At 44.0% G+C, this 26,544-nt stretch overlaps 1 protein-coding gene across 1 annotated transcript in view; it reads right to left on the reverse strand.

The window, feature by feature from the left end:
* The window catches only part of VAT1L (vesicle amine transport 1 like), a 120,300-nt gene that overhangs the window by 31,293 nt on the left and 62,463 nt on the right, over positions 1 to 26,544 (reverse strand). The window contains exon 7 of the mRNA XM_040982036.1: positions 24,095 to 24,289. Coding sequence (XP_040837970.1) covers positions 24,095 to 24,289 — 195 coding nt within the window. The remainder of the gene's footprint in view (positions 1 to 24,094; positions 24,290 to 26,544) is intronic.

Below are 26,544 nucleotides of genomic sequence, written 5' to 3' on the forward strand. Positions count from 1 at the left end.
GTGGGCCTGGCTTAGAAAAGAGCAGAACTCAATGTGGCAGAAGAAGAATCCCTTTAGGAGAAGATTATAAAATAAGTAAATAAAGCAACCTTGCCATTGGTTCTTTTGGAAACCTCACTCGCTTTGTAGACCTTGTGATTATAACAAAGAAAAGAGTAATTTACAGAGCTTTCTTCTCTATACTCTCAGACCTTAAGGGGAAAATAACATGATTCCTACGTAATAGGAGACAAGTGCTTTCTCAGCTTCATATTCATTCAGCGACTAAATGGTATACACAGACTCGAACTCCAGTCTTTCAATGTCTCCCTAGGCTTTCTGCTGGGCCACACGGTAGGGATCTAGCACAAAGAAAGGTGCCAGGGACACTGACTGCTCAACAGCATGTAGTAAATTCCTATTGTTGAGTACAGGAAACTGACCCATGGTTATAGTAGCTGCTTTCAGGGACCTGCCGTAACTCTTCATTCTTACCGATCGCACAGAATACACAGTGCATTTCTAAGACTGTCTCTTGCTCATGTTGCCTGTAGTGTAAGCTGCATGTGTCAGAAAATTAACGTTCCCCACCTTGGAACAGCTCATTTAAAAAATATTATTTTATTTGAAAGACATATTTATAGAAAGAAGAAGAAAGAGAGCTATCTTCCATCCCTGGTTCACTGTTTAAATGCCGTGATAGCCAGAGATGAGCTGATCCAAAGTCAGGAATCAGGAGCCAGAAGTTTCTTCTGCGTCTTCCGTGTGGGTACAGGGGCTCATGGGTTTGAGGCATCCTCTGCTGCTTTCCCAGATCATAGGCAGGAAGCTGGACAGAAAGTGGAGGAGCTGGGACAGGAACCAGCCCCATATGGGATGCTGACAGTGTGGGAGGAGGATCAGCCTGCTACACCATTGCGTCCCACTCTGGGATAGCTTTTAGCCAGTGAGTGCTGGGAGCTGATGCTGAGGAATGCCAATGGGCAGGATTTCTCTCATGATACCTCAAGTGGGATTAATGTCCTGCTAGTGGCAGGAGGGGCTGGATTCATCATGTAACTTGGAGAGGTCACTTCCCTTCCAGACATTCCCTGCCAGTGTGCTCGAAAGCACCAAATGCACATCTTGCACTTGATCTTGCACTCTCAGGACCCCTTTGTGGGACTCCATCTCTTTTGCACCTCACTTGTCATTAGTTCTCCCAGTCACTGGTCCATTCCCACAGGATGGGTCTTTTAATTTACATTTCAATATTTCATCAATGATTCATCAACAAGGCCTTCTGCCCCTGAGCCTTGGCTGTTTTCACTCATACTCTACACTGCCATGCTTCCTTCGTGGTCTGATTCCGAACCAGCTCCTCCATGGGACCTTCTCTGATGACTCCCCTACACACCCACTCACCAGTCCCGTCAAGGCATCACTCATGAAAACACGGGGACATGAGCTCTTCTTTTCCTCATGTTGTTTGTTTTCCCCCAAGTAGACTTTATGTCTGCATGTGTCAGGTAAGAGCCAGTCATGCCGCAGCAAGTGTCTGACAACTGACTGGGGAAGGAAAACTGTCATATGTATGCATTCCTAAGTTTATAATAAGCTTTGGCATTATAGAGAATGTGTAGTAACTAGTGGGCAAATGAGCATAACATTTACAATTCTCTTGTTGAAATTTTTTAATATAAAAAGATTTCATGTATTCATAGAGATTTTTTTTAAGATTTATTTATTTTATTGGAAAGGCAGATATATATAGCAAGGAGGAGGAGGAGAGACAGAGGAAGATCTTCTGTCCAATGATTCACTCCCCAAGTGACGGCCGGAGCTAAGCCAATCCGAAGCCAGGATCCAGGAGCTCTTCCGAGTCTCCCATGCGGGTACAGGATCTCAAGGCTTTGGACTGTCCTCCACTGCTTTCCCAGGCCACAAGCAGGGAGCTGGGTAGGAAGCAGGGCCACTGAGATTAGGACTGGTGCCCATATGGGATCCCAGTGCATTCAAGGCAAGGACTTTAGCTGCTAGGCCACGGTGCTGGACCCCAGAGAGAGAATTCTAAAGATAACTATATTTCCCTCTCTCCCTCACTGTCTCCCCCTTCTAAGTCCAAATAATCAATTTATTCCCAGAGATTGCTTTTATTGATTGTGTCTAACTCTTATCCATACCCAACCTAGGGTAGAGTTTATTCACGATCTGACATATTTAGTTGCTGTCCAGTCTAGCTCATCTCCATGCAATACATTTAGTGTCATTCAGCCTCATGTGCAATTGAAACAATTGCTCATCCACATAGACATTCTGTTCACTAAGATGTAATCTCTTTGAGCTTCAGTCCTAGACAAGACGCATATTAAAGTTTGATTTGCATTATTCATATTTTCTCCATTATTTTCTTAAGTCTAGACAGTAAACAAAGTGATGAATCAATTCGTGATTACAGTGTCTGCCAATTTCTATGGTGTAAATCCTATCATAGCTGATTGGTAGGAGATGTCATTGAGTGTGGCATTGCAATGCAGTGCGTGGTAGTATTCTGTTACGCAGCACTTCCAGCCAATAGCTACAATACATGCAAATAACCTCAGGAGCATAGAGTCAAATACAGTAGATTAATTAAGAAATAATGAGATTCAAATGTATATCACATTTGTTCTTATTAAAAATTTTGAGTAAGCTTGTGTAGTTCAATATAGAATAGCTTCAGTTTATGACTGGCTCGTGAAATTGCTGAACACTAAACAAGTGGATCTTGTGAGCCGGTTTGGACAACTTTGGTATAGCACTGTGTCAGTTTCGTAACTCTGAGTCCAACATGGTTCTCGGCTAGCAGCCAAAGCTCTCTGAACACTCACTGTGTGAGTGGCTTTAGTTTCAAAGAGCTTGAGAAAACAAGGCAGCCTTCAAACGTTTTCCTAGTAAATGTTGTCACTGAATAGTGAGCAGCCTCTCTGCTGAGGGGAAGCCTTCAGCATCCTCATGGAGTTCACAGAGTAGATCCTGGACCTTTTGCCATGTTTTCTCTATATTCCAAACCCCACACCCTCACATTCCTCACCTGCTGATTCTGACAAGGGTCTCAACTGTCCCTACAGCTCTGGTGTCCAGGATTTTAGTGGGTAGCTCAGGGCTTATTTCCTTTGCTAGGAAACAAATGTACTAGGGTCCACATCTCTTGGCTAGCCAAGTCAGGGAACAACACTGCCAGACAATAGCAATCCCATTGGGGCCGTACTCAGGAGGAAGTAGGAAGGCAGAGCTTAGTTGAAGGACACACACATGCAGCTGTGGGAAGAAACTCAGGGACGTCACACACCCAAGGCTCCTCCATTGAGCAGACGGTGGTCTTAGACCAACTACGGAGGCTGTGTGAGCCTTTGCCTCCTTACCCACCACTGTCAGGTTGGCCACGGAAAGACTGACTGAGAACAATCTGGAAGAGCTCCAAGCACTTAGTAGTTCCACTGTCTGTATGACTCTCATTGCAGAGAAGTCCCACTGAGTGTATGACTCTATTGCCAAGAAGGAGAAGTGCAGAAGGTCAAGTTTAGAAAAATCTACAGCTGATTGACAAAGAACTGTCTTCACCTGATTTAAACAGAACTGTTTGAATAAAATCCACTGTCTTAGCTTCCCTATCTCACTGTGTGATTTGGAACACGTTAATTTACTCCACGCTGCCTTATCTTTGTGCAGTAGGGATAAATGATACCATCTGCTTCTCGGGAATTTTAGGGGAAGCACAGACTGTATAGAACATGGTTCAGCAGCCAGTGCTATGGCATAGGGCTGCCTGCAGTGCTGGCATCTCGTATGGGTATCGGTTCATGTCCTGGATGCTCAGCTTCTTGATAATGGCCTGGAAAAGCCATGCATGTGAGAAACCAGGATGAACCTCTTGGCTCCTGACTCCTGGCTTTAGCCCGACCACGCTGACCACTATAGCCATCTGGGGAAGTGAAGCAGTTCATGGAAGATTTCTCTCTCTCTCTCTCTTTCCAGTCCCCTCTCTCAATCTGACTTTCAAAAAGAAACCATAAATCTTTTCTTAAAAAAATAAAGAGCAAGGTCCAGCTCACGTCAGTGCATGACGAACATCATCACATATCTTTGCTTTCAGCAGCATCTGTGGCTCACGGTTCCCCTCTCCCAGTTCCCCTCTCCCTTTCACGTATCAAAGCCACAGAGTGGTCATGGCTGTCAGACGACGGACTGACTGCCCTACTGCAGGTGCATTAGGTGTTCTCAGCTGGCTTTTCCTGAACCCTGCACCTTCTATTATCTAGGCTTTCCACTTGACAATTAATTATGGAGAGCCTTGCCATGGCTTTGCTATTGTTGTCTGAGGCTGTTATTTCAACTTTTCATTGCTACTCCATGCTTTTATTGCCACTCTCTTTAAATAGACACTAAAAATCACTGATGATGGTGAGAAACATAGCCATGGGCTTTTGCTTTTCATAGACTTAAATGGCCCAGCTCAGGGGCAGACACAGCACTTGGTATCCATTTAGTATCCTTCTCCTAGGTAAGGGGGAAGGAAGAGCCAATATTTACAAAGTTTTGGGCACTGAGCTAGTAAATTAAGTTCTGGGGACAGAAAAACTGAACATGTGTGCCCCTACCTGTAGGAAGCACACTGTTTGATAAGGAATATGACAATGAAAAGTCAGATCCATTTGCATGTTGGAAGGACTTGGTGCTGGGAGCATACCGGTGAGACCTGAGCTGCGGGGTGGATGTTGCGCTATGAAGAGAGCTGAACTGAGATCTGAAAAATGGTGGCGTAGTAGGCCTATGAAGCCTGGAGCACCTGAGGGATGTTTTGCCTGCATATTTTGAAAAGTCTCTCTGTAAACATTCCCACAGGGTCTGAAATTGCTTCTCCAGTTATATTGTATTGGCTAGGCAAGCATACAGTGAAGATGAGCAAAGGTGAGCTCTGTGCTTGGTAGAATTCATCACCCATATGGCAGCTACTCCCTATGGAACCTGGGTCTAGAAATGTGTACTGGGGCAATTCTGCATTTCCAATGATGTCTAGTTGGTAATGTGATACTGCTCACAGTGGAAGTATTCATACCACAGGAATCAGAAGTTAACATGTCAGGCCTTTCTGTTGTAGGGCTGGCTGTTAAATGTGTCCCTCCATTTGGGAGATTTCTCTGCTGTATTGTATAAGACACATAGGTCTGTCTACCTTATTCCACAAAAGAAACAGTATTTGTTGTACTGTATACCTCTTGTACATCAGTTAAAGTCTTCTGAGCCCCCTTCGCATTCCAGCTCCTGCTGCTGGGACAGACTGCCCGACTGCGTGGTGTCCTGAGCCCTGCCCGCATCTTTGCTTCTCCCTGACCTGTCTCTCACGCATGCTCAATTCCGCAGTAGTGGGACAGTTGTCAGTCTGCCGATGAGGATGGAGGCTAATAGCCATTCCCCTAGAAGACAGAGTTGAGCTGCATTTCTCAGTCTCCCCGGGCCCTGGCATCAACCAGCAGTTGTAGCAGCAATGGGCTTTCATTAGCACTTCTTCTTTTCCTTTCCTGAATACCCTCCTTCTCACTATTTCCCTCAGATATCACCACCCAGATCAATTCCTACACACAAGCCCGTGTCCCAGGAACTACTTAGAGGGACTCATCGGCTAAGTCAAATTCTGATGCTGAGTCAGTCACTTGGCTTTCCTGTTGGACTAACCACAGTGGTAAGAAGGCAGCAGTCTGAGATGCAGAACTAGGTCAAAGGCAGTCTCCTCTGTTAAGGCCCTGCCTGGCTGCCCCAGACCTGGAAGCTCTTTGATTGTGCTATATGCTTGGTCTATTGGTACTATATGCTTGGGTCTTCCTCACCTATCCTCCAGTACATAGCATGTCTCAGTAACAATGTGATGAGTGAATGAAATACTTTAAAGAACTCACAAGCAGGGGCCCAACATGGTAGCCTAGTGGCTAACGTCCTCGCCTTGCATGCACTGGGATCCCATATGGGGGCCGGTTCATATCCTTGCTGGTCCACTTCCCATCCAGCTCCCTGCTTGTGGCCTGGGAAAGCAGCTGAGGATGGCCCAGAGCCTTGGGACCCTGCACCTGCCTCCTGGTCAACTCTCCAGCCATTGTGGTCACTTGGAGAGTGAACCAGTGCAAGGAAGATTTCTCTGTATCTCCTTCTCTCTGTACATCTTACCTTCCAATAAAAAAAAACCCAAATCTTTAAAAAGAAAAGAACTCATAAAGCATTTCTGCAGAGTTATCCCTATAACATTGCTTGTTGGGTACATAATGATGCAGTGAATTTCTGATGTGAAGCAAACCATCCCATATTCACCCAGAATGATACTGAGGGGGAAATCAAACAACCCAGGCAAGGAAAAGTTTTTTTTTTTTTTTTAAACATTAAACCTATAATGAATTCGAGCTCAGACCTCCTAAATCCAATAAAATGTTGGAATGTCAGGGAGAGTAGCGGCAGTCATTGCCAGAGACTGCTTTGGATGACTGTTTCTGAAGAGCCGTGTTTCTCAACACCGTGGGCCTGTGGTAAGCTGCCAGCTACAGAGTGAATCATGCTTGAGGAGCACTGAGGGACAGGACGTTTCACACAGCCAACCTCCTACATGTAATGATGTACACAGAATGACAACGCAGAGAGGCCTGCCATCCTGGGAAACTGAACAAAGAGAGGCAACTTGTGAATAACTAGGCAATAGTAGGACCTCATACTAGTAGTCAATGGAAATCAGAAGCAGGAAAACAGACATGCACAGCCAATGAGGCTGCGGAGGGCCGGCAGGGCTCCAGCTTTGCTCTTAGAAACTTCCTCCAAGGAACCTGTGACGATGCCTCCTTGCCAAGTTTTTAAGTGTAAAAAATAAGGTTAGAATCTTGGAAAACAGAAAAGGTCAGTAAGGAAAACTTCAGCATCTCCTGTCTGCTACTGCTTTCACTTGCATTTGCCTCAAATTCTTTTCTTCTGGGAAGACAACGAGGTCATCCTAACCAAAGTTTACTTCTGTTAAGACTGAAGAGGCATTTCAAACCTTGTAGCACTTTAAAATACTCAATTGTTTTCCTAAGTTGCTAACAAGAAGCTTGCAAAGAAAGTATAACCCACTGGCAAATAGGAGAGAGTTTAAAAGGGTCTTTCATAACCATGCAGAGTTCAATTCCTCCCATTTTCCACCGACATTCCCTAGAAACCACTCTTTATGGAGCTTGCAACACCATACTTTAATCACCTATTTCCATTGCTACTTTACCATGAGTGCCTATCCTCCATAAAAATGCATTGATTTTCTTTCTCTGGGTCCTTGGCCAAGCTAGGTAAATAGTAGGTTGACAATAAAGAGAATTTACAAGTGAATGAAAAAGTAAGAGCAACAATATGCACATTATAATAAAAGGACATTTACAGAAGGAAGGGTGGGTGAAGCAGTTACATGGGTTGTCTGCATCTCCAGTCACAGCCCCTGGTCAGTCCCCCTTTCTGCTCTTCTGATCCAGTTGTCTGCACTGCACCACTGGGAAGCACTGAGTGTGTTCATACCACTGATGGAAGTGACCCAGATGAACCTCCTGGCTCCTGGCTTCAACCTGACCTAACCCTGGCTATCTGGGCCATTTGTGCAATGAGCCAGTAGATGAAAGATTCTCCCCCATTTTTTTTCCCCTTTCTCTTTTCTCCGTCTGGTTCTTCCTCCCTTTTGTTACTCTGCCTTTCAAATAAATATATATATTGTTAAAGTCAAGGAACCATACACCAGCAAAACTACATACAAAGTGCATTTTATCTTTCCTCAAGATTCTTACATTGTTTACAAAAAGAAAGAAAGAAAGATAGATAGATAGGTTGACCCAAGTCTCTAGCTAGGCAATTTAGACAGTCTAAGATTGAATGATTATGTTCCCCAGGATCAGATGTTAAGGCCTTAACTCCCATGTGCATGCAACAGCATTGGCAGATGAGGCCTTTTAGATGCATGACAGGTATTTAGGGTTATATTCAGTCATAAGAACTCAGCCTGCAATTAGAAGTGGAAACATCTGGGACCTGTGCAGTGGCCTGGCGGCTAAAGTTCTTGCCTTGAACTCACCGGGATCCCATATGGACACTGGTTCTAATCCTGGCAGCCCTGCTTCCCATTCAGCTCCCTGCTTGTGGACTGGGAAAGCAGTGGAGGATGGCCCAAATCCTTGGGAGCCTGCACCCGTGTGGAAGACCTGGAAGAGGCTCCAGGCTCTGGCTTTGGATTGGTGCAGCTCTGGCTGTTGAGGCCACTTGGGGAGTGAATCATCGGATGGAGGATCTTCCTCTCTGTATATCTGTCTTTCCAATGAAAATAGATAAACCTTAAAAAAAAAAAAAAAAGAAGTAGAGACATCAGACAGCTTCCTCTCTGACCCAACCATGCAGGATGCAGCCAGAAGGATGGCATCTATAAGGCAGAAAGAGACTCTTCACCAGGAACCAAATTATCTGACACTTTGATCTCGGATGCCTTAGCCCCCAGAACTGCAGGAAATAAAATCCCCTTTATTTCAGCCACACAGCTACAGCACTTAGTTACAGAGGAAGTCCAAGAATGCCAATAAAGGAAGGAAATAAAACAGTAAGTCCAAACTGAAAACTGTTAGAAATAGAGCAGGATATCCTGGTATATGAATCAAAGCTCAGAATAGAGAAACCAATGGTACCATTAATGAAAAACGAGAAGAAATCAATAACACCAGGAATCAAAGAGATAATACACATAGAAGCATTTTTCTTCGGATGAGGAATATAGTTGTAATGTGATGTATTAATATCTTTTAAATTGAGCGGTATTGTGTAATTGCTTCTAAAAATAAAATACCCAAGCTAACTCACCAGGAATGAGAATAGCCAGGACCACAGAGTGGCTGTCAGCAATCTTCTGGGAGACATCTGGGTCTATGTTTCTCACCGTTTTTGTGTGCCTCTATCCAATCCAGTGTTTGGCTTAGAACGGGTCTTCAGTAAACAGTGGCTCTTTTACATGTAGTTTCTGTTAGTCGTTCTATGAATTGAGCTTTTCATCACTGTGACTGAGCACCTGACACACGCTACTTAGGAAAGAAGGGGGCTGTTTTGACTCACAGTTTTGGAGGTCTATGGTTCAAGATCAGGCAGGTTTCAGTGGGTCAACTTTCTCATGAGACTAGAGGCTGGCAATGCTGCAGTGAGGGAGAGGAAGGTCACATGGTGACTAGGTCAGGAAGCAGAGAGAGCCACCGGGCCTGAGGAAGGCTTTTCCAACCAACCCTTTCTTGAGAGCTATCTTCTGAGAACATGTCCCCAGTGCACTGTGGACCTTCAAGTAGCCCCACCTCCTAGACAGTATAACTGTATTAAATCTTTCCCCATTATCACCATCAGTCCATGCCTTTAGAACTTCATCTGCGCTGAGCCCAGTAAATCTTTTTTTTAAAAAAAAAGCATTATAAACTATGGGAATATAAGGCATAATAATCTTTTTATACTTTTGATGTGTTATTTTCACTTCTATTTTTTTGCCAGTGTTTTTTCAGACTATGTTATCACTATCTCATAGTTTGTTGAGGACTTTACACTTAGCCAGTAAACATAATGCTGTTTAACATTTATTTTTAGTTACATTTGAAAGCATTTATCGGGTTAAGAAAAAAGTCCAGTGATTGAAAAGAACAACAACAAAAAAGTAGCTGTTGAACTTCTCTAAACCTTGGTATCTATTGTGATAATTATGCAGTGTTTTATGCAAATGTGATAAATTATATCAATAACCTGATTCACTATTGTCTGATAACATGCATAGGTGAAGTTAATGACTAAGAAATGAATATTATGTGCATTTCTTATTTCATCCATGATTCTCTGCTTCTTTTGAGCTGAACAGAAAGCAAAGGGAAACAATGAGATATACTCATCAGCTGGCATTTTGACAGTTGTGTATGATGCATTTTTACTTCACAGTCAAGAGAATTTCACTAAGCTACAAATGTGAAGTCAGCCCTCCGTTTCCATACACCCTGAATCTGTGAATTCAACCAAACATGGATCAAAAAAGTGTTTGAGAAAATTGTATGTCTGTCCTGAACACATAGAGATGTATTTTCCTGGCATTATTATCTGATCGTTGTAGTGTAAGAACTGTTTGATATTTTCCATTTGTATTTCATTCGGTATTGCATGTATGATATAAATAACCTGAAGTATATTAGAAGTTAAGTATGGGATATAATTAAATACTACACTCTTTTTAAAATTTTGGTATAAATATGAATTCTGAGAGATGACTCTACATAAGAAACTTGGAGGTTTTCAGTGGTTGAAAGACCTCCAAATAACTAGGTTTCTATTACATGAAAACACAGTGATGCATACATCAAAGCCAAGAAAACTTTGAAGGCATCTGGACTGAAAACTGTACCTGATGGTTTCCAAAGTGCCTGTTAAGATGTGCACTTTCTTGGCAAGCCATGAAAGAAGTATATGCTAGAGAATTCCCAAGACAAAAGCACCAGTAAGAACTGTCCTTAAATCTAGCAGCTCTCTTACTTCAATTGCTTAAGTGAGCTGGACACAGGTTACGTGATTGACAGCTTAGCAGGGATAGCTAATTTGAGTCCTGTACTGTAGCTTCTTGGAGTGGACAGGGTTGCCTAGGCTGCTGAGTTGGAAGAGACAGGTTTAGTGGATTTGTGGAAAAGGCTGAGGTTGATAAGTGCTGTTTGCCGTGGGCTTGGGAGAATGCTCTGATGACTCATAGGCCATGCAGCTTGCCATACTGTGACTCAAGGGAGGCATATTCTGTGACATGCAAGCAGACTCTGGCGCAGGCATTTGATAGAACTCTAGCAACAATTCTTTTAAATGACCCTGAGTATGGAAGAACAGAGCAGAAAATGCGTCAAATGCTGAATACCAGATAAGTCACAGGACAAACACCTAACTTTCACAGTCATGTTTCCATATTTCAGTGTCACATCAGCTCCATTACTAACACTTATGGTTGCTTCCTCGCTGAATGTTTCTGATTCTAGCCCACACTTCACCATTAAATTTGATGCTTCCAGAGCTATAAACTTAGAAATAAATCTATTGCCTCCACAATGTCCTGTTGACAAGTCCAAAGCAAATACCGCCTCCGTTTGTGACTCTGTGCCCCACCCCCTTAAATAAGCAAGATAATAAACTCTTAATTTGCACACAGAGGCTCATAAGCAGACTTGGGGCACTTCCAGTGACAACTGTGGGAGGAAAAAAGAGATGTAGGAACAAAGCCAGGAGAGGGCATATTAAAACGCTAACAGAGGTGATACAATTATGGATGATTTCCCCCCTTTATTTCTATATTCTAAATGATGAATACTGTGGTTGTACACTATTTGCATAGTTAACAATTTTCAAGAAGAAAAATTATGCTGGATTTTTTTTTAAAAGGATGCAAAGTAACACACAATTACACACACACACACACACACACACACACACACACACACACACACTCGAGAACATACAAGCTCTCTAGAATATAATCCTGGCTTGGAATCCTGGCTCTGCTACCTCATACAAACTATCTTGCTTAGTCTATCAGAGTAAAAATCGATTTAATGTATGAATACTTGCCCTGTCTATCTCTGGTGGACTGTGGGGCCTGATCCCCACAAAGGCAGCATAAAGCTGTGTACTGTGTACTGTGCTACAATCCCTTTGAACTGTCAATTCTGCCCTTCCCAGCACAACTGTGGATATAGTGGCTTGTAAGTTAAGAGTTTATTTGGAGTAGGTCCAGTTGCCAATTTGATGGACCACTTTAAAAATGCAGTGAGAAATGGGCATTTGGCCTACCAGGGAGGCGCTCACATCACATACTGATATGCCTGAGTTCCATCCATTGCAGCCTCCCATCAATGCAGACCCCAGGAGGAGCTTGGTAATCATTTAGACAGTTGGGTGCCTCCAACTCCACAGGAGACCTGCACTGAGTTCCCAGATCCCAGCTTCAATCTAGTTCTAGTTCCAGCTGTTGGGGGCACTTGGAGAGTGAACCAGAGGATGGGAGGTCTGCTGACCATGCAATGAAATTATAGCGCGAATAGTAACTTGGGTTTTGAATGAGGCTTTGGGGGTGATGCCAAAACAGTGGCCCTGGAATCACAGGGTTTTGTGCCCACCCCTAGAGACAGGTGTCTCGAAGAAGGCTACTCATCTGAAATATGGGCATAAGTTCCCCAATCTGAGTATTGGCTTGAGCATTGTGAGGCATCAGCTCAGAATCATGAGAACATGGCTATGGGTCTCTTCTGAGTGAAGTCCCTGGATTTACTTGTGATGGTACTAGACCAGGTATGAAAAGCTGAAATGAAGGCTCAATTAGCTGGTCCTCCACCTGCAAGCACTGACACTCCATATGGGTGCCAGTTCACATGCTGCTGCTCAATTTCTCATCCAGCTTCCCTGCTTGTGACTTAGGAGAGCAGTGGAGAACATTCCCAAAGCCTTGGAATCCTGCACTCAGGTGAAAGACCCGGAACAAACTCCTAGCTCCTGACTTTGGATAGCCTCAGCTATTTGGGCCATTTGGGGAGTGAACTATCTTCCTCTTTGCTTCCTTTCTTTTCCAATAAAAATAAATAAATCATTTCAAAATGTGGAGAAGAAATGGAGAGGAAATAAACTATGGTCATGCCAAGCACACCCCTTGAAGCACTTATATTCATCATGCAGTTTGCAGCCTACACATTGCACGTGGTAATCTTTGGAACAGGCAGGAAAAGCCAAAGTTATCATTTCCATTTTACAGATGCTGGTAACTCAGGCTTGAGATTCAGAATCTCCCATCTGTAATCACTGAAGTCTTCTGTCCCTGAGCCAGGAGGTCTCCAATTGGACAGGAGACAATCAGGGGGAGGGAGGGGCTCAAGACAAAGCCATCCCCACCGCTGGGAGTGGGAGGAAGCCTTGGTTATGGGCACAGCCTCAAGAAAGAGCCCGCATGAGCCCTGTGATTTGACTTTGCCAATTTCTGGCTGTGTGGGTTGACCCAGGTCACTTAATTGTATTCAAGCCTCAGTGTCCTCATCTGTAAGATGGGAGAAATAACAGCTCCTTCCTTGCAGCTTGCCATGAGTGGGGTGAACTCATGCACAGATCGCTGAGTACACAGTGCCTAGCTCAGGGCGAACACTGGACTTCAGGCACTGCAGTGATCTGTCACCTCTTCAGGGCTCTGGAAGCAGCTGCTCCCTTCCAGTTTATGAAGTGACTAACGGGAGCGCGGCACTTTCCTGGCAGCCTCACCGCAAACAAGCAAACAGTTTAGTCATCAGGAAGGAGGTGGCGGGAAGATTGGCAGGATCCACATGCCAGCATGTGTTTATCATTTGTGTTGTGAAGAGCTTCTGTTCCATAAAGTGGCAAATGCCTTTGAAACAAGCAAAAGCATAAGGAAAGAGCACCAGTGGGTCTGTTCATTTCATGGTAGCAGCAAATCAGAGAGGAAAGTGCTGGATGAAAGAGAGGCAGGGCCCCACCACTGCTTGTCTTCTAAGATGATATCTGAGGCTGCAGTGCCCCGAGAGCCTTCAACCTGTGGCCTTGTGATGTTTGCCTAAGCACCCGTCCCACAGAGGAAGCCCTGCTACTACCCTCCAGTTAGATGTTGAAAGTGAAACCTAGGAAAGAAGTACACAGACTTTCATCAGAAATTCACAGCTGTAGCTGGAGAAGCAAGGAGTTACTCGGCAGCTTTCTCTGCCCTTTCAATCATCATGCTAAATTTCGTCTCTTTAGCCCTTTTACAAAACATCTTACACTTTCCGATTGAAGCTGTGTCCTTCACGTCTTCCAAAAATTCACACAGGACCTCAGACTGTGACCTGTTCTGCAAACAGCTCTTTGCAGAAGAAGTTTGTTAAGATGAGGTCATGCAGGAGTAGAGCAGACTCTAATTCAATATGACTGGAGTCTCATGAAAGGGCGACTGGGGAGATGTTACACAGAGAGGACACTGTGTGAAAATGAGGGCATTGCTGGATAATGCCTCTACAAGCCAAAGGCCACCAGAAGTTAAGAGAGAGGCCAGGCATAGATTGTTCTGGTAGATTCCAGAAGGAAGAAACCTGCAGACACCTTGACCTTGCCATCTCCATTTCCAGGACTTGGAGACAACCCATCTCTGTTGTAGAAACCGCTCAGCTTGTGGCGCTTTAGTCACAGCATCCCTAGGAAAGCAACCCACAACAGTTTGAGAAATAGGGTCAACATTACAGAAAAATGAGGCCATCAGGCCAGACTGCAGTAGGCAGGAGGGTTAGGAAACCCCATCAGTTGGTCTGAGTTCTTGCTCCATCTATTTAGAGCAGCCCCATCAGTATTGTAACATGTCTCATAAGAACAGAGGGGTTTGCACTACGTGAGAGTTCTACACACAGGGACTCAACTGCACAAGGATCATGTCACAGGCAATAACAGAGAATGTGGTGGCATTTCCACATTTTAAGGAGAACTGCTTGAGAGAATCAGTTCAGCGAATAGGGCAGAACCTGCAATTTAACCTACCAGAACAGACACCTGAGAAAATCCCTGGAAACAGTTTCCTGTTGCTTTCTTGAAAGTGCAATCTATAAAGCGATTTCTTCATCAACTTCAAAGATAAAAAGATCATTTCCAGCAGAATACTGGTCTGTGTCACAGAGCCAAGATCAGCCTGCATGGATTCTATTCCTGGATCACAAAGAAAGCCACAATTGTGAATATATTTTCAGCCAAATGACATGCATGACAGTAGGAGCGATCGCTTTCCTTATAACACGAATGCATCTAGAACTGACCTTGCAGGTTCCTAACAAGGAGCACTGAGCTGTGATAAACCTAATCATGCAACATACTCTGATCTCTGTTGTGGATGAAATGATTGGGTTAAAGCCTCAATGGGAGAGGCATCACCAGCAATAGAAATGCACAGCCTGAGACCCTAGAAATCTTTTGCACAACACAGCGTGTGTTCTTGCTGGTGTCTTTCCCCAAGTTCCCGACCTCAAAGATCACAACTCTGTCGGGGGATACATTGACCCTGCCTTGCAAAAATCAGAGCTGCCATTTGGCACTGACTGTTGGGTATTATGTGTTTTGCGTGTTAGACATTTCTTCAGTCGGGAACTGAAGGACGATGTCATTACCCTTTCCACTATGCATGAGCACATTGGTGAGAGAGGTGTGTTCTGGGATCTGCAAGTAGAAATTCCCAACTGAGGGTTGAGGTGTAGTACCAAACAGGTGGGAATGGGGGGCATTTACAGAGGAGCTGCCTTCCTGCCTGAGTCTTGAAAGGTGACCAGAAGTCTCACAGGAGGACCAAAGGCAGACAGAAATGGAGGCTCAAGCTTCTGAATAAAGCCACAGTGGGGCGATGGGTCTAACTGCACAGCTAGTCTATATGTCTCCCCTCAAGCCTGGCCTCCCCAGCTTTCATGCTAGAGCTGATGCACAGTTTAGCTCTGTTTAATGTACCACCTTCCCTCTCTCCCCAGCCTCCAGGCCTCTGCAAAGGCTGGGCTGAAAGCCTAGGTCTCATCGCCCATCCGTCTCCAGTTTCACTCACTGTTTCTGCCATTATCTGATGGTTCACTGCTACCATGGCTACATAGTCCAATGAGGTGTCTTCCTCATTTCTTATGTTGTCCGCTCATCTCGACTTCAGCTAGTCCCACATTCTCTGCTCTTCAATGAATAATGTGCATATGAGGGATCTTCAGGATACTCGTGGGAGACATGCATGGTGAAAGCATACATTGTGGAAAAGCCACACAAGTATTTTGAAAATTTCCTGAAATTTTTACTTGGAAAAAAAGAGAAAGGAACAGGATGGAAGAGAGTGGAGAGCATTACCATCTGTTGACTCACTTCCCAGTGCCTTTCATAGCTAGGTCTAGGCTGGGCCTGGCCAAAGCTGGGGACCAGGGATGCACTGCAGATTTCCCTACCTGCTTGAGTCATCATCACTGCTTCCCAGGTGCAGAAAGCTGGAGTTAGGAGCAAGAGGCAGGAATCAAGCCCAGCATTCTGATGTGCGATACAGATAGCTTAACCAGTATTTTAGCTACTAGGTTAATGCCTTGCCCTTGAATTTCCAAAGATTTTTTTACATCACAAACTCCTTTTTTTGTATTTCAAGCAAAGTTGCCTTTTAATACCACTTTCTATGGACTTTTTAAAAGTTTTCTATTCTATATGTATATCAACTATATGTATATCAACTCTATATGTATCATTTAGGTATCTCTAAATTATATCTGTACATTGATTTTGAAGGCAATTCACATATAATACAATTCACTAATTCAAAGTATACAATTCAACTGTTTTTTTTTAATATATCCACCAAGTTGGAACCATCAGCACCATTAATTTTAGAACACCTCAATCCTTCCAAGAAAATGCCATATATGTTATCAGTCCCTCCAGGTTTTCCACAAGTCTCGCAGCTCCAGGCCAACACTGGTCTATTTTCAAACATCCCTCCTCCAGACACTGCTCCTCGTGGCTGTTTTCCAGGCCTTTGTTCTCTGCAGGACCCAATGGGAGGCTTATGCTGGCAGTCAGCCTGTCCTACCCACACAGCCCCTTCTTTACCCTCTGCATTCAGACTTCTGTTATCATTCTATTGAAATGTCATTCAGAACTAGTCAGCCCCAACCCTGGCCCGATCCAAAGGCTTTTACATCATGTACTTTCTGTCTTTCCTTGGCAGCAGCCAGCAGTAATGACCTGTCAGGTGGTCACAGTGATCCCTTCAACACCCCCCCATCTCTGGGCCCCTGGTCTTCTGCCTGTTGTGCGAGTGGTAGGGGAGGTTAGGGTTCTGGCCCCTTCTTTCACAGTGGAGAAGTTCATGTTCATGTCAAGTACTCTAGAACCTGCCTGTCCAGGTCTCAATGCAGGTTTTGCCACATACTAGGTGCATGACTTTGGTCAACCCATTCATCTGCATAGTCCTCCATTTCCTCATTTGTATCAGTAGTCATCACTCAACGTCATTGTGGAAACTGGAAACGAAGTGAGTTAATGAATGGCAGGAGTTTGGCAAAGTACTTGGTGCATAGAATATACTATACTGAGTGTTTCCTAAAAGAATCATTTTGCTGTTTTCTTTATGAGTTTGTTCATTGACATTGTAAAAACTTTTATGCATGAGATTTCTGTAGGTTCATATTTCCATTAAATTATATGCAGCAGTGTTGGACCAGTATAAGCTCTCCAAAGATGAGGGTTTCAGCAGGTGGGTCTTTTGCTGTTAGAAAGTATAAATGAATCAGCACATAAAAACGCTGAAAACAATGTCTGGCAAGCTGGGAGGCCTCCAGCACTATGGTCAGTAGCAGTGTTTCTCCAGCATTCCCCTCCCACTTCCACGTGGCTGCGGGCTTGGGTGGCCTGTGGGCATCTACACTGGCATCTTCTGCAGCACTTTAAATGAAACTCACAGCTCCACCCATCCACTTCTTCCCATTCACTTCTGCCACTGTAAGATTCATGGTATCACTGCTAGATTCATGCATCTGCTCTGGGGACTTTAGATTAAAAAAAAAAAAACCCTTGGTCATCTCTGACTCTGGCTTCTCTTTTGTCTCTCATTTTTGGTCGCCTTTCTTTTCCAATAATTCATGTTCATTTTTCCCCCCATCCCACTGCTTTCTCAACCATTGTCATGGGCTTTCCACTCATGCCTTAAAAACCATACTGATCTCTGGGATAGCCTCGCTGCCCCCAGTCCATCCTGCAAACCACTATGCACCTGACACAACTCATACTGTCTGCTTTGGGGTAATGCCTTAAACATACTAGCCCTGCCTTCAGCTGTGCGCCAGGAGCTTCCAAATCGCCGAGGGAGGCCCTGCCAGCTTCCTCTCATCTTCCATGGGTCAGCTGGCCCTTCCAGCCTGTGAGTTTGGGTTGGACCAGCTGCGTCAGATGCCCGATGTTATCTAACTCCCCAGTCTAGTGTTGGCGTGCTAGCCTGTGGTGTGTTCGTACCTGACACATTCCCCTTCAGTCTTGTCTCTCAAGTCATTCATCTCCCCGACACTGGTGTTCCACACTGATCTTCCTTGTCATTATGGGGCTCTCTCAAACTCAGCAGCCTATTCTCTCTTTGTGCAGCACTGTCTCCGTGCAGATGTTGTGATGGCTTAGAATAAGTTCCTGCTGTTTGGCTGACAAATGGAAGTGCAGTTTGCTCCTTCCCCATGTGTAGAGACTGTGTTGAGATGTTTTATTTCCAACCTAATGTGAAACTACACATTGGGTATCGGGAAGCAAACCTAAAACTGCAATATTTCCACTGTGTTTTGTGTATCAAACTTACAGTAAAATCAAAGACAGATCGCTAGAAAGAAACCCTAATTCCTCTGATATTATTAAATCTTCTAGTTTGAGGGCTTGGAGACTCCAAGATAATTTTTTTTTAATCTCGATGGGTTTTATATTCCATGGATGAAATTACAGAGATGGCTGTGGAGCAATTTTGTGCAATCATTTACCAAAGGGAAGAGAGAAAATCATCATGGCCCTCCTCCTTAGGTTTGTCAGCAGTAATAAGCACATGAGACTCTCCTCAAGCCTACAGGAGTGGTGTGGGCATCATAAATAGTTTTATATGCTCAACAGCAGCTCCAAACAGATGGCTATAAATACTGCAGGAACACTGAAACACCCTCAGAAAGTTGGTGGGTGTCACTGAGCAATGTCCATGAGTATTTTTGCCGGCAAACAAACAGGTAGATCCATTTCCTACTCTGTGGAGGATTAGGCTACAAAAAGGATCTGTATTATTGGTTACTGGGCCATGGCTTTAGCTGTTACTTGCTGGTTGATCTATCTATCTTTTGAGCTATTCATCCATCTATGCATCCATCCAGCTAGGACACAAGAGTGTGAGCCACAGTCACAATGGCCAGGTCTGGGTTGAGGTTGCAGTCAGAAGTCATGAACTCAAACCTGTTATTCACCCACAGTAACAGGAATCAGTAATTTGAGGCATCACCACTCTTTGCAGAGCCTGCTCAGGAGCTAAAGCCCAAACTCAAACGCAGATGCTCTATGGTATTATTAACTATGAAGCTAAATGTCTACTTCATTGGACCAGGTGTGATTTTGTCCATCACTCTTGCCTCTTGTCCCACCGAGTTGGTATTTGACAATGTGTGGAAACATTTTTTTTAAAAGATTTATTTTTTATTTTCTTATTGGAAAGGCGGATATACAGAGAGGAGAGACAGAGAGGGAGATCTTCCGTCCATTGATTCACTCCCCAAGTGAGCGCAACGGCCGATACTATGCCGATCTGAAGCCAGGAGCCTCTTCCGGGTCTCCCACGCGGGTGCAGGGTCCCAAAACGTTGGGCCGTCCTCGACTGCTTTCCCGGGCCACAGGCAGGGAGCTGGAATGGAAACGGGGCTGCCGGGATAGAACCGGTGCCCATATGGGATCCCGGGCGTGCAAGGCGAGGACCTTAACCACTTGCACCACCGTGCCCCGGGCCCAATGTGTGGAAACTTTAAAAAAAATGATCTGAGGTGGCAATAGAGGGTGCTACTAGCATCTGACAGGTAGAGATTGGGATGCTGCTAACCATCCTACAATGCCCAGGGCAGCCTTCCAACATCCAAGAATTATTGAGATCAAAACAGCAATTGTGGGCCCGGTGGCATAGCCTAGCGGCTAAAAAGTCCTTGCCTTAAACGCCCGGGATCCCATATGGGTGCCGGTTCTAATCCCGGCAGCTCCACTTCCCATTCAGCTCCCTGCTTGTGGCCTGGGAAAGCAGCTGAGGACGGCCCAAAGCTTTGGGACCCTGCACCCGTGTGGGAGACCCGGAAGAAGTTCCTGGATTCTGGCTTCGGACCAGCATAGCATCGGCCATTGCACTCACTTGGGGAGTGAATCAATGGACGGAAGATCTTCCTCTCTGTCTCTCCTCCTTTTTGTATATCTGACTTTCCAATAAATAAATAAATCTTAAAAAAAAAAAAGAAAAAAAAAACCCAGCAATTGTGCCCAGGCTGAGAAACTCTGAGAGGAATGACATGTAATATTCAGTATAGTTTATTTATTCATTCATTCAACAATAATTGTTGGGCATAGAAAATATTCACCTAGTCATATTACTGAGCATTTATTTCAGTAATTCTTGTAACATTTACTCATCAAATGTTATTTGTTTGAGTGGCAGAGAGTTAGAAGAGATATCAAGGTCCCATCCACTGGTTCACCCCTCAAATTCCTTAGTAGCTTCCTGTTTGACCTTAAGCTGGGAACCAGAAACTCAATCTAGGTTTCCCACGTGAGTGACAGAAGCCAAGTCACTTTAGCATCACTGCTGCCTGCAGAGTCTTCCATTAGCAGGAAGCTATAGTAAGGGTAGAGCCAGATACTGAACCCAGACACTCTGATACGAGATATGGGTGTTCTATTAAACATGTGTAAACATGTGTTTATTGAGCATTTAATCTGTCCATACAGTGAGATCTAGAACAGCGGGGTCTGTCTAGTCGCTCACATAGGGTGTACCTTCTAGTGGGAGAGAGGCAGGGATCTAAAGAAGTAAACCAAAAATTAACAAAATAATCGCAACCAATGAAAAGCACAATGGAGACAGTTTTAGAAAACAGGATATAACAGGTTCCAAGGGTCAAATTGGACAAGGCTTGGATGGGTTCAAGGACCAGAAACACATTGGGACCTGACTGAAGCTCTAATAGAGCAGGTGAGATGGATGCCCCAAGGTTGATGAGAGGGCCAGAGTCAAGGTGGATGAGGCCTCCACAGGCCTCAGTGAGGTATTGACTGTTGAATGGAACATGAACGGGCCTAACTCTTTGTGAGTATACTTAGGAAGTAGGGCAGAAAATGCTCTGCACAGGGCAAGAAGAAAGTAAGAATCAGGTCAGTATGTACTAAGCATGGAGATGGATTTGATGTAAAGTCTTGAACTTGTTTGCCGGTGACACATGACTCAGTCAAGTCAGATGCTGGCTTGGGCTTTTCTACCTCCAGTTGGGACTGAACACCTCTTTAGCACTAGAGCTTTTGCCTTGCATCCTTGGGGGACTCAGTCCTTAAGCTAGTTCTGACTCTGCCCCAACATGCAGGGATGATTGGAAAGGAGCACTGGTGCCTTCTTTGTGCCACCCATCCTGGTCAGCTCCTCCCTACTGAGAGCAAGGTCAGTGCACCCTGCCTTTCCTCAGCTGGGCAGGTACTATCCTTGACTATTTCACTGTTGCACCTCTGCCACTGTCCAGGACCTCTGCTTCACAGTTTCAACTTCTTCCTTAAGGGTTCATGCCCTGGGGACCATGTGGTGGCACCTCCTGACTCTGATCCGTCGGAAGCCTCTTGTGGTACTCAGAGTAAAACCCAAGTTTCCTTCCATTCCTAGTTGACTTATTCAGGCTCTCCTTGCACAATTTCTTCCTTGGCTCACAATGATCCCTCTTTAGAATTTAATGAAAATTTTCTTCCTTCCTCCCTATGCTTCGGAGTGCCCCCTTCAGTATTGTGCTTCCCTCATGTTCCAACTCAACTCACACCCACCTGAGACACCTTCGTTCTTTAAATCACCCCACAGTATACATTCCCAAGGAGTGGACACTAGTGCAGCATACCTCAAAAAATCATGGAAAATAGAAAGAAAAGTGAGTTTATTTTGATGTCAAGATTTGAAATCCATGCTTAATTTCTTCATAATAATATCTTTCGAAGAGCCCTCATGCATTGATTTCGTTTTATTTTTCGTCAAAATAAACCCACCTTTTAATTCCATTTTACATGAACCTTCAGAAATACTCTTATTCTCCTGTTCCCTTGTGCTCTTAAAAATTTTCATGGGAAAGCTGATAAGGTAAAAAGATATGTATAAAGCTCTTTGCAGAAGCCATGTGGTTGAGAAGCTCTGTTCTGTAGAAAATAAATTTCTCCATTCCACCTACTCCTCAGCATACACTCTAGTTTATCTCCTTCCAAGGACTTAACTGCAATTCGTAATTACCCTATGGATTGTTACATTTACATTGATATTTTCTGTTCCTTACAACTCTCCTGCCTTTAAGCTCCTTGGTACCTAGGGATCTTGGCCATCTTTTCATCACCCTCTATCTCCAGCATCCACCCAGCCTTAGGCACACACCATTCATTCCATCAATAGTTTGTGATTCCATCACCACTGTGACCAAGGGATGACTCCCATTATTAGGACAAGAATCCCACTGGGCCAACTGGATCCCTCTTGGATTTCAGTTCTCTCTCAAATGCTACCAGATTTGTTGGTCCTTGTTGTGGGTACTGAGTTTTTAAGTATATGTCCTGGCCCAATGAACAGAATTCTCTTAACCCTAGTCTTGCCTATTTCTAGTTTCTTCTCTTCCCTGACTATCAAGAATTTAATTTCCATGGAGCCCAGTTTTAGCTTGTTCCTCTAAGATGCCACAATAATTACAATGTAGATCCACAATTCATAAAATTAAAAAGAATTCAAGAAACCATATTGGCTATTACACAGAAGAAAGCATGCAAGATTGGTCTGATGTGATTTAGCAAAAAAAATCAAATCAGAGTGAACAATATGCAATAGAGAAAAAAAGACTGGAAGGAAGTAACCAAGATGTTAACAATGTTACCCTTCTCTGGGACATATAGAATGGCTTACTCTTTTTTTCCCTTATGTTTTTGGTTAGTTTATGAACTTCCTGTAATGAGTATAACTTCTTTTGTCAAAAGAAACAAGATATTCTGGTAGTTGGGTTATGGTAATATTAAAATAGGCAGATTCTTGGATCATAAATGTAGGACAAGTTGTATTGATTACACATGGATTCCCCCAGAGAAAACCTGGTCGGGAGGATTTCTTCGTGTGCAAAAGCCATTGGATTTGAGCCAACCATGTCTAGCAGGCAAACAGCATCAGTCTTCTTGCCAGAAGCAGGCCCACCATCTGCTCCATGGAACTCAACATTTGTTAGTGCTTAAAAAATATGTCTGTGATCCTCCAAACACACCATAAGGCAACTTATCCATGCATATTGCAAAACAAACAAAACTGCATTTCTATATCTCTTGAAAATTTTTAGGGTCTTCAAGGCTTCTTAAAGTCAAGGTTATAAAATCACTGCTTGCAAAGATTTTCTAAGGGTGTTACCTCATGAACTCCAAGCTACCTCTCATTATTTCTCCTTACAAGTAGTTGCTGTGGTTGATATTTCAAATGCCTAAGCTTCCTTCCATCCCGAAAGATATTCTAGATCCAACCTCCTCTTAGTGAGTTTCATATAAACCAATACAGTGTGTTCATGTCTCAATGTCCTCCAGGCGTTCTTCATTCGTTTGTGATCAAGGAATGCTTTCAAATAAAACTTTCATCAGATCCCTTAACAAGAAAAACTCAGACCAACACTAGACCCAACAACTCAGCAATAATTTAGTGTCCATCATGATGGCTTAACAAGGTTTCCCGGGAGCTCAAAGCAGCTGGGCTCAGCACACAAATCATTTCAGCTCTGAGGCATCATTTGCTCTGACCTTGATCTCTTCTATACCCACAAGACAACAATACACACGATGCTGCAGCCACACAACCAAGGTGAACGGTGCACATCCATCAGTTTTCACTGGCCCACCTGGGAAAGAATCATGCCCTAAATGCTGTAGTAAGGCACCCAGTCTGGCAACCACAAAGAAACCTAAAGTAGTTTTTATAGCCAAGGCCCTTTATTAAGGGGCGATGACTTTTAGAGCCCTCATGGGAAACAAATGTAGACAAAAATCATGTAAAATATTATACAAGGGTGCTCCAAAATGTTCACAGAATAAAATGGGATTAAAGCATGCTTATTTTCTGCAAAAGCAGTTAGTAATCATACATAGTCTTTAATATACATCTTCTATAAATTTTTGAAGACTCTTGATATGAATGGATTTCAACATTAAATTTTTTTGCACTAAAATTAACTTATGTTTTAATTTTATTTTCCATGAACTTTTGAAGCACCCTTGAATCTGGCTGCCCAGACCTGCCTTGACTGAAAAAAATGGGTGGGTATTTGTTGAGGCAAAGCCCCATCCTGACCTCCTCCAGGGCCCAGAGGGAGTCCACGACAGGCTTGATCTTCTTCTGGTTGTACAGTGCTAGGAGTTTGTCCACCACTGCTCGGATGAGGCCCGCTCGGCCCTGTTTGAAGAGCAGATTTAACAGGGAAAAACCCGCGATGACTTTGTTCTCTTCGTACAGCTTGATGGGGTTCACCTTCTCCACCTGCCACCACTGGAAAGAGAGATGGTGCTAGGTTACAAAAGGGGCAGCCACAGGGGAAGCTAGCACTGCAGTGGGGGAAGACTTCAACTGGTCAGGAGGTAGCTCTTATGATGGGCTTTTTTGTTTGTTTGTTTGTTTGTTTGTTTTAAACTTCTGTTTGTTACTCTAAGACTACTGTGAGTACAAGGTAGACAATAGACAGCAATGCTGATGAGACACAACTGCAGGCTGAGAATCTCGAGTCCCCAATGCTCTCAAGTCCAAAGCATATTTGAGCACCAACTCAATGCCACAAGTGTAACATTTTACATTTGGCCTCATGTGACAGATTACAGTCCAAAGCCATTCTGTATGTATGGTAAGGCATAAATAAAATATCAATAAATTTATCCTCAGGATATCCCGTTATTTCAAAACGTAAGAGATGCCTTGCTCTGAAGCCCTTCTGGTTTGACTCATTTTGGACAAAGGACTCTCAGTCTGTACCAGACCATGGGCAGCTCTGAATATGAAGGATATGGTGAGCATTGTGAGTCCTGGAGTTGGATCCTGGCTCTGCAACTTACTCCCTGTTATTCTGTCAGCTGAGCACAGCAGCAGGCTGTGGCCTCCAGTGATTTTTGTCATTGCATTTTGAGTTAAAGTGTAAAGCACATGGCTCAGTGAATGATGATGATACGTTGATGTTGGATTGCTGAAGAAAACCAGGGTGACACAGAAGTTGACAGAAAAGGTTGATGCATATGATAGAGGCCCCATGTTGGGGCAACATTCTGCTTATAGGTGCAGCTTTCCTATCAGGGGAATAATGTTAAGACAAACTTTAGAGTGGGAAGGAATTCATCAGATACAATTGCCTTAGGAGATGGGTGATAAAAAAGGAGGAAGGAATGGCACAAGTGCTGGCACTAAATCTGTAGTTCACAGCTGCAGACACAGATGTCTCATGGGGACATCTGATAATGTTTGGGGACATTTCTCATGGCCACCATGGGGAAAGGAGTTATTATTGTCTCTAAATGCCAAGGATGCTACTGAACATCCCATCATGCTCACAGCAGACCTTAAAACAAATGACCCAGCCCAAAGATGAATAACAGTGAGACTGAGAAGACCTGGACTTTAGTCCTGGGGGAAACATACAACTGAGGAAGTGTGCCCATCTCACTCCAATCTCATCTCCTCCCTTCAGGCATGAAAAAAAGTAAACCAGCCCTGAACTGACTACAGAAATAGTTTTTTGCTTTCTAATCAGAAGTAAGGAGGTTCACAAAAGCAAAAGGCTTATTATTTTTTCACTAGGAAGCTCATGATGCTAGGAAAATACACAAAGGAAAGATTGGTCAGAAACCAGGCTGAGGTTCATACAGGTAATTCTTTATCAAGGTTCTTCTGCAAGGGTCTGGGGCTGGCTCCGGAGGAGCTGTGCATTTTGCTAAGGGTTTTTTGTGCAGAGAAAATACAGACAAATGATCAAAAACCTGATTCACAGTGTCTCTGCAGTAGAATCTGTATGATTGTTGTTACCAACCTTCTAGAGCTGAATACTCACTTTTAAATCTCAACTGTGCACTTATTAGTTATCTGATTTTCAATGACTCACTTGGGCTCTCTGCGCCAGTTTCCCCACTGTGCTTCTTGTGATCCCAGTGTGGAGTCAGTGTGGCAGTACCTACCATGAGCCAGGCATTTGAGCAACATGAACAATTTTTAGTATGAGTGCCATATGAAAGGGACATTTTTGATTTAGAGAGTAAGAGTTCTGGACCTGTAGTCGGACTCCTCTTCATGTGTGGATTTTATAATGTTAATATCATACTAAGGCCTGAAAGCAAATGATGCAGGTTGACAAAGTGCAAGCTCCATGGCCCTTTTAGGGCAGAACACAATTCAGACTGAGAATGAGACCAAATATTTGTTTTCATTGCATGAGTAGAAAAAGGTTTTTAGAACCTTCTAGAGCAATCCTGCTGCTTAGCATGCCCTGTCTCCAGTCTACTTTCCGTTAATCAGAGGCTCTGAAAGGGAGCAGTGGTCACTCTTGCCCCACCATCCAGCCACTGAGAATGCTGGTAACAGGCATCTGTGTTTTGAGCAGAAGAGACTCGGTCTCATCCTGGTTATGTTGTGACAAACGCCTGCACTGAGCACAAGCCCACTGCAATCACGGCGATTACCATCACGAGTCGCGATGGCGCATTTAGGGCAGAGAAGGAAACATGCTTCTTAAGCAATTGCATGCAATTTGGGAGCTGTGTGGCTAC

Source organism: Ochotona curzoniae, unplaced genomic scaffold (genome assembly GCF_017591425.1).
Source record: "Ochotona curzoniae isolate NIBS_2020 unplaced genomic scaffold, NIBS_Ocur_1.0 contig_3622, whole genome shotgun sequence".
NCBI lineage: Eukaryota > Metazoa > Chordata > Mammalia > Lagomorpha > Ochotonidae > Ochotona > Ochotona curzoniae.